The sequence below is a fragment of the Brachycentrus maculatus genome, unplaced genomic scaffold (genome assembly GCF_059751285.1).
Source record: "Brachycentrus maculatus isolate JH-2025_06_01 unplaced genomic scaffold, ASM5975128v1 h1tg000814l, whole genome shotgun sequence".
Lineage (NCBI taxonomy): Eukaryota > Metazoa > Arthropoda > Insecta > Trichoptera > Brachycentridae > Brachycentrus > Brachycentrus maculatus.
The window spans coordinates 106,111-115,746 of NW_028281542.1; the positions used below are offsets into that span (position 1 = coordinate 106,111).

A 9,636-nucleotide genomic window follows, 5' to 3' on the forward strand; every position below is an offset into this window, starting at 1 on the left:
TTTAATTACAGTATTTTAATATACCTCTCTATCTGGTCAATATTCGGTATTTGGTTACTAAATTTCAATTGGCTTAGGAAGGTGGTGATTATGCAAGTACTTATTCAACCTTTTATAACCAAATAATGATATAAATTATACTGGTAATGTATTGCATATCATGGCAATACTGGAAGGAATCATATGACTTTTCTGAAAAATGGCCATGTCAATTTTCGGTGCGCTGATATTTTTAACAGCATTTGTCCAAAATGGTAAGTTTATAATCATTTTAGCCTTTGAATTGTTGACTAAAAGTATGTATAGTTTTATTTTTGTAAGCAGACATACGCGATATTTATGTGTATTCAACATTAGCTATCCATATTTGCCCATCCCTGTGAGTATTATCTACAGTTTGTTTAATATTTTGTATTTTTAGGACTGTGCTCTGGTGAACTCGATATTTTGTACAGCCCGGATTCATTGAAGTTTACTGGACATGACCATCTGAAGGAAAGTCTTACCAAGGAGGTATTTTCTGCAGCTTTGGGTTTCTCTGTCGAACATGTAAGGACTTTTTTAACGTGCTAAAATAGTCATATTTTTCAAAAACTCCTTACTATTTTATCTTGTAATCGAAATTATGTATTTTCACAATCAATTATCCTTGTATATTGTCGAATGGAGTTTTCAAGGATCAATTTTTTTCAAAGTGATGAGTAATTTTATCACATGATTTTCTTAATGATATGTTGATTTTTCATGCTAATCTTTATCATGATTTTTACAAATTATTTTGTGCATGTTCTCTAACTTATACAAGCTCATTCGAGTATGGCTATGCAATTTCAAGTGCACTAACCATTGCTGATTCAATATTTTCCTTTATTAATTGTACTTACTATTCTTTTTCCATTTCCTTTCCCATGTAGCAGTAATTTTCCTCAACCGGAGCACTTTCACTTATATTCCGCTCTTAGATCCGAGGATTTTGATCCCGGAACTGATCATCTTGCCATCATATAATAAAACAATCTAGATATTACTATGGCAATCTGATGCTGTACCTTATGCTCCACTGGGTCCGGAGAAGGATCAGAATAAATTTTTGTACATGTCCTTTATTATCATGTCATAGTATGTTTGAGTTGTGTGGTTTGAAAAGTACAGTGGAACCTCTCAAAATGAGCATAATTCGTTCCAATATCTTACTCGTTAAGCGAAACACTCATCATGAGAAATATTTATTGTTTTGACTGGCGCGGAAGTCCCGGCTCACAAGTGAATGTCGTGATAAATGGACTTGCCATTTCTCTGTAACTCATGCGAACTTTCGTTCATCAACCCTTTCCGGTCCCCCAAAATTAAAAAAAAAAATTAGGTAGACCGTTACATTCCAATTGGAAAAAAAATTGTCCTCTGCTCCACATACTGTTGTCATAGATACGAGTGACAAAAATGTAAGCTTTGAATTTAAATAAATAATACTAGTGATGAAAAAAATGTCGAATAACATCCGACATGAGACCTAAGAGGAAAAAATCGATGTGAAATGAGATTCGACATTGGACCAGTAAGGGTTAAGGGATAATTTTTTTGCTTATTTTACAAATTCTCGTTATGAGAGGTGCTTGTTATGAGAGGTTCCAATGTATCACATTTTTAATGCGATTGAATTCCAGAGAATGATCGAAAAAGGGGAAGTAATTTTTCTAGGGAAATTATATTAAATCCTACTTTCAGGGTTCTGGATGGCCTGGTCTCACTATCAATGATCCCTTTGGGTCTCCTGAAGCAGTGGTTGCTGTCTTTATTGATGGAGTTACCTCACTCGGTACAAAGGTATATAGTTTTATTTAATTTCTTTACTACATCCATTAAATATAGAGATGTGACTAATGAGTAACTGTTACTTTTTCGGTTATCTGATTACGATGATATTTCCTTTATTATTACCTTTCCTTAGTTTAGATTTTATTCTATTTTAAATTTTTGATATCAAATTGTCAAATGTATTAAGAGCTGGAAATATGCAATATGTAATTAAATTTTTGCACTGATTGACATGATTGTGTCGCCTACTTTCAAAATCCGCCAGATCCAATTTTAAAAGATTTTAAAAGAAATACTTTATCGGAATGCCAATTGTGAGTTTTATTGTTTAAAATATTTATATACTTGAAAACCCTGCTAAAAAATACTTGAAAACAGGGTTGTATTTTAAATTTTATTTTATTTTATTAATTTTTTTTTAAATTGAATTTATTTGTGTAATATGTACATATACATAAATTAATTTAGGAATTATATACATAATTGATATCTTTTTTTTGTTGCAAAGACTCACCAGCCAAGCCTCAAAGCCACTTTATGTGTCTTGTGAGTGGAGTTATTTTTACATACATTATTATTTTTTTCTATTTTAGTATAATATACACAAAAAAAGTTGGATTGCATTTAAGTATTGAAAAGTATGGGTATATGATTAATACTCTTTTCTAGTCGACTAAGCTCAGGCATTTGATATTTTTTTTAGTATAAATTGATAACTTTTTTTAACAAGATTTAAATTTTTTTATGTTGCTTTTGTGAAAATAAAGAAATTGATTGTTTTAGGCTCATTTGAAGGGACACAAATACCCGTTGGTAACTGATGACAGCGAGTGGAACATCTGGGAGTCTTTGGAACGCCGTATCTTGCAGAGGTTCCCCGAGGGCGGTAATCACCTGGTCAATATCAACTTGTCCGAGGGACCCGAAGCCGTAAGTCTTGATTGTCAAAAGTAGTTACATTCAACTTAGGCTAAACCTGTTAACCGGGCGGTCCGCTATCCAATTACGCAACTCGTAACGGGCGCGAATACTGATACACTCCGTGTCTTAAATTCATGTCGAGACATGTATGGATGACTGATACCTTTGTTGTTCGAAAAATAAACGTCCATATATATTGTAGGCGTCTAGCCACACCGTCAAATTGGCACCGCCGAAAAATACGAACATGACGAATTCGCAACGGTGATTCCCGAACGAAATCAACGATCGCGGCGAGCCGAGAAGAAAAGGACGAGGTCACCTACACAGTTTGGTCCGAACGGACATGTTTATCTAGCTTCACATTTTTACTTCCATAGTTCATAAATTCATTAGATTAAGTATTTTTAGTAATTATTAATAGTAATTGCAGTGTACGAGCTTATATAAATAAAGGATCTGTAAGTAAGAATTCTTTAAATATCCTTTTCTGGCTTCCCTTTTCAATAGCCAACACGTGATTCTTTCGCGTGCTATCAGGCAAAAAGCTACAATCCGCTACACACACACACGAGGTGACTAAAATATGATATAATAAACATATATTTCAAGGACGTATTCATATGTCCTACCCGTACCCGATATTGTTTACGTTTGACGTATTTATGCGTCCCGCCCGGTTAACAGGTTAATGTTTGCGAGCTTGTTACTACCCAATCAAAATAAATATTATTTATTTATATAGTTTTTGGCGCTTAATTTGTAAAACTCCATTTTAATTTACATATTAAATGTTGAATCAAATACTGAGTTTTTGAGTCTAATAAGTTGTATTTTATTGTTAAAAATTGGATAAAAAATTAATTTTGTGACAATTGTTTCGCATTTTCAAACAAATGTCTTATAAATAAAATAAATATTACCCGCACAATGCTGTGTGAAATATGAAATACAATCAACCATTTAAATAAATAAAAAAAATAATTATGTAAATAACTATATAATGTCCAATTTGTAGAAGAGTGAATAAAGTATTTTTAATACTCTATTTCAACAATAAGATTACATTTTTTTTTTAAAAATAATAGTTTAGGTGTAGAGTAAGAAACTGATAACGTTAAAAACAAATAAGTTTTTGAGACCATCTTCAAATTTTTTCTTTTCTAAGTCAGATATAAAAAAAAAACATAATTACAAAAACTCCATTTTCAACATTGTCTACCTGATTGCAGCAGAGGGTTTTGTAACATGTTATTCAATTTGACTGATTTCTATCTTCTTTTAAATTAATATAAATGTTTATATGAGTAATGAGTGAGTTTAATGAGAAATAATTTTAAATGGATTTTTATCATTTCTACTATTAAATTGTATGTTTTATCTTTAGGTTAACGAATACAAAAGCGTTTTCGGAGAAGTGAAGGGGAAAGTTGGAAAATATACACTAAGCGCTCTTAAACCCAAGTCCAATGATGAAGATTTCCTCTTCCTTCAAGAGTTAGAACTTTTGCAGGAGATTACTAAAAAAGTAGGTGTTGCCATTAATAAATATGTATGTGTGTAAAATATTCACTAGCCATTAAGTGACAAATAAAAGTGCTTATTGTTTGAAAACAAAAATGTACACATAAAAATAAGGTAGATGGGGTATTGCAACATAAAAATGCCGGGTTTTTAATAATATGTTGTATGTTAAATCGAATTTGATTCATGGTGATCTCATTTTTGCCATATTTTTTGGATCTTATTTGTAACTAAATAGTTTGTGATAAAATAAATATCAAAGATAATACTATGTTTTGATCGGATTTGTAAAATTATGTTAAAATTATTATTTTTTATATTGTGACAATATCCTGTTATTAGCAAAAATTTGCCTGGCATACAAATTTACTGCATTTTTTAAAAAGTATTGTTTTCAGATTAAAACCATACACATTATAATTTTACAAACTATTTATTTTCTTTATTTAACCGGATTTCCGGATCACCACTCCGGCTTGCTAGCAGTTAATCAAGGGACCTAACCATATATACACACACCTCAATACGCTATTTAGAAATATGATTTTTGTATAAAGTACTTAATAAGAAATATTTTTCACTACGTTCATTGTACTCTTAATACATTTGACTATTTTTTAGGTACAAAATGGTGCTATTGTCGCTGACAATATTGTAGACTTCTATTGGATCCAGTTCAGGTCATTGCACGCTCTGTCTGATTTCCATGGAGCTGATTCTGCGGCAACTAAAGAGGCCAAGATGATGCTGGGTATGTTGATTTTGCTCCCCTGAGATCATTTAGATTTACCCACTTCAATTTATTTTAGTTTTACCCAATACATACATGTTTTACATAAAACTGAATATCAGAGACCAAAATTAACTTTTATATATTGTATGTTCACATATTGCAAAAAAATTCAACAAATGATTTTTAAATTCATTTGAAAAATGTAGTTATTGATTTCCTATTTTTGGATGTTATGAACTGATGCTTCCAGTATAATACATATGGCGCCGTGGCATGGTTGGGTAGACGCTTGACTGCAAATTAGGCATCGCAAATTCGTTTCCCGCCAATTGCAAAATGAACTCAATAAATGTTTATTTTCAAATAGTCTGGGCATTTGTGATGTATTTTTTACATCTACTTTCCCTATCCTTACTATCCTACCTGCAGACAAGCCTTTAAAAGTAGAAGTGTTGCGGGTTATTCCTTTAATAAAAAATATACAAATCCTTCATTGTATATTAAACAATTTTATGCATCATCATTACAATTTAAATTGATAGTTAACATTTTGACAGAAGAAAAATTACAACTGATGTAATTTAGCATCTAGAATGGATTTGTTATTGATATTTATATAAGGCACTGGATAAACCAAATAAATTTATTTGATTTAAAATAGCAAACTACCCAATGCTCGTGTCTAATTTTGAATTGCTATTGGTTTTGACAGCGGAAGCCCTGGGCAAGTTGAGAGATGCATTCAAGGCAGCTTATGATGGTGATGTCCTGGTTACTGCTATCTGCAGCGATGCTTCTCACACCCGCCGCACTCGTAGTCTGCTACAACAGTCTGGAATTGATGTAAGTTCTTCAAAAATAAATAACGATTATGCTGTGTGAGGTTAGCTGCAGTGTGACACTGCATCATATAAACGCAGTGGTATCTTGATCGTTAACACATGAAGGAAAGGTGATCAGTCCTCCGCTTCAGGTACCAGTCATGGGTAATATTGAATAAAGATTATAGTGAAACACTCACTTATATTTATTTGACCTCCCCCTTCGGAATCGAACCCGGGACCTCCAGTACGATAGCTGAGCGTGCTAACCATTTCACTACAAAGGCGGACAATATGGCTTTATATGGCGGTTATAAACTTCAGACGTAGATGTGGCATTGAATTGTGTTAAGCTTACCATATATATTGCGTATATAACTTATCTTCATATGGAAAGTAGCACTACATTGTGGCGATTCTGATTGTAGTATTCCATGCGCCACAGATAAGAATCAAGCTCCCAACTATCAATTATATTCGTCGTTCCCACTAATATTAATACTATCTGACTGTACCACCTTGCTCACCTTACACATTTGTGCCTGGATGGAAGATTAAGAAGTAACACTTACTGAATTTTTCTTCATGTAAAGTCCTCTTGACGCCAACTATCATTTAAGATTATGTTTCCCTATCTTGGGCAACAGTAAACAGGGCATCCACTGTTCAAATCTCCACCTTATCTCATATATTCTGTAGCCAGAAGATTTGCCTTCGGCCCGAACTCCGTCGACCCTCTATTTTACCTTTTATGATTATGTACAATAGCTCTCCTCTAAGCGCATGCCCCAGAGAAGACACACTTTGGACTTCGATAATAGTCAACAAATGTCTTTCTTCTCTGGCTCTTTGGCGCACATTTGCATTGCTGACCATATTGGTCCATGAAATGCGTAGCATTCTACGATGCAACTACATTTCGAATACCTGTAACAGATTCATAGTGCTGATCTTGAGAGTCCACGATTCAACTCCGTATAAAAGCACTACCTAAAAACAAAGTACCTTACCATTCTTTGTCTACGTTTTAGATTGCCAATCTTATTGATTTTACATTTAAGTTTTTATTTTTTTCCAGTTTGCCACCCTGAACCTCGCAGACACCTACACAGACAACTACCCCGTCATTTTCAACATCCTCTTTTGGTTCTCTGTCATCCTGATCTTCACCCTGATCGCTGTTTCCTATGTCATCGGGGACATGGACCCCGGAAGGGATTCCATTATCTACAGAATGACCAGTAATCGTATGAAAAAGGAAAACTAAATTCAGTCATTTTGTAAAGCTTTTATTTTGTTCTGTGAATAAAACTATACTTAGTGTTTAATTTGTAAATTGTGCTCATGCACGGACACATTAAAGTTCTATTATCACAGTAAAAATGTCTTCTTTTGGACAAAACAAATTAAAATCATTAAGCTGTTTTAAAGAAAAGTAATTGTTTGGTGAATCCGTTTTGGAAAATGTTTCAAGTAGTTATTGAAATAAGATATGTTGCTAGAAAAGGTCCTTCGGGGCTTTAGAAGAATTTAAGTATTAAAGTTTGAAATACATAAAAGAAGGATATTGTATAAAATTCTATAATAATTCTTTTATTCTTTTAGTCACAATTACATATAAATGTGATCTTATTTCGTTACAAATATATGCTTTATGTATATGTAATGAGAAAAGCCTTCAAATAGTATCACACGTTTAGTATATATATTTTTTAAACTCTTGTTTCTAAATTTTGTCTTTACTTTTACTTTGACAACATAAAATGTAATATAGTGTATTTATGTATGTATTTATTTAAGGAAATTTTAAAAAATAATCAAATTTACAAATTCTGCATTTTTTTCAGTTAGTACATATTGCTTTAAAAGTATTTTTGTTCAATATAATTTTGTATAGTTGTAAATAATAAATAATAAATTAATTTTATGTTTATCAGCTTGTTTAATGGTATGTTCCTGAAGTAATGTAGGGGGGGTATACTTTAAAATATAAAATAGTAAAATCAAAATATACATGAACCTGTTACAAAAAGCACTAAATAATTGTGAATTTTCACGCAATATCTGAAAAGAAAAATAACAATATAATTTTTAAAAGTACTTTAAAAATACTTCGTATTTAAAAATATACCCCTCATATGAATGAATCACATATAGAATTATCAAATTTTATTTATTGAATGATACAATATTGATGAAACGTATGAATGGTAAGATCATACTTCTAACTGCGATTTGGTCAAAACGTCTGAGGATCCGCATTTTGATAATTTTTGCAAAACCTTCTCATTGGTCACTCCCGTGTACAATATTCTCAAGATCTTACTTCTCAAAAGCTTACAACTTCTTGTAATCAGCTTTACTTGATGATAAAAGTCCAAAATTGTCAAACAGAAAAATAGAGAATATGTGACATCGGGATGAAAATTTTGTGAGAATGATTGCTTAAATGTTAAATGAATTTTCTAATTGCATATCTTGTTTGGCCTAAGTGACACCTGTATATCTATCTCTACGCTGTATCCTAGCATCCCAGATATTTTATTCATAAAAAATTGTACTTTTCTCAGTATCATTATTTTTATGACATTCAATTTTGTAAGCATGAAATAAGAGTCAGAGAAGCTAATGCAATATTTAAAAAAAAATCAGCAAAAATCATGGAAAAGGCCTTATATTCATATTAAATAAATATGAAACTTAGACATTCTATAGCACATCAATTTCTTGCTTGAGTTTTGTTTGTATGAGATTTTATTTGAGTTACTTACCGGCTCTCTGGTTCTAAGAGCTTCATGTATAGAATTTAACAAATATAATATTTAAAAATTGTGGCTTGTTAAGCCTATTTCTTTAGATTAGTTTAAAAAGTATTATTTGAAAAATCCTCTCTGATTCTGAACGCATTCTCGATCATTTTTAAAACAAACAATGTCCGGATATTGCATTTTTCATTTGATTAAACGATGAAAATGTTTATATTTCCATTATGATCTTTTTTCTTTAACAGTTGATTTATATATCTCGTTACCTCTTATTAATTTACTGTGTTTTATATTGAATTGCTTACAGAATGAGAGTTGTTGAATGTTTGTTAAATATGTAATATGTATTTGTAGTTGGTTTTAGTATTTGTGTAAATATTTTCAAGCTACATTCCCAACAATAAATCTTTACCCTTATTACTGTCTTTTTTATTTATTCACTATTGTATACACATCCCTAGGATTTAATTACTGATTTGAGTACTTGAATATGAATTAGTATGTTTACTATAACGTGGTGTTCTTAATTCTTTGGAGAGTATAGACAAACCTGACAGTCCAAACAAAATTAGTCGGGGTAAGAGGGTGGACCATAGACATCAACAAATAATGTCGCCAATAATTTAGCAATATTAGAAATATTAATATTTTTATTTTTTGACATCTCATCAAAGATGAAGAAGAATATGGAAGTCTAGGCATTTACGGGGCTGACGAGAAATATTAAAATAAGTCCATCGTTTCTGTGACGTCATTCATCACCGACTTACGAAAACAACGTATTTACGAAGACGAATTTTCCACAAGAAAATTATGAATGAAAATATTGATTATATCGGCCGTTATAAACACAAAATGAGTCTTATACAATACTTTGTAGGTTGAGTATGTCAAATTAGATATTCCTCCCGTTTGATAATGATCCATTTTATAGTAAAACTTTGAAGTGGATCTATTTTATAAACTACCATCATTGAAGCGAAACGCACTGCCGACAATTTCAGTCACTGGCCGCCTCTGACTATCATATCAAATCACTAATTTATCAATAACACAA

General features: G+C 31.6%; 1 protein-coding gene across 1 annotated transcript; it reads left to right on the forward strand.

Moving 5' to 3' along the window:
• The first annotated feature begins 171 nt into the window (after positions 1–171).
• On the forward strand, positions 172–8,996 carry ATP6AP2 (ATPase H(+)-transporting accessory protein 2). The gene is made up of 8 exons (XM_088275188.1): positions 172–254; positions 422–549; positions 1,726–1,824; positions 2,599–2,745; positions 4,124–4,264; positions 4,882–5,011; positions 5,706–5,836; positions 6,893–8,996. Exons 1-8 carry the CDS (start codon positions 200–202, stop codon positions 7,079–7,081), a joined length of 1,020 nt encoding a protein of 339 aa, XP_088131314.1. The 5' UTR covers positions 172–199; the 3' UTR covers positions 7,082–8,996.
• Positions 8,997–9,636: the final 640 nt, after the last annotated feature.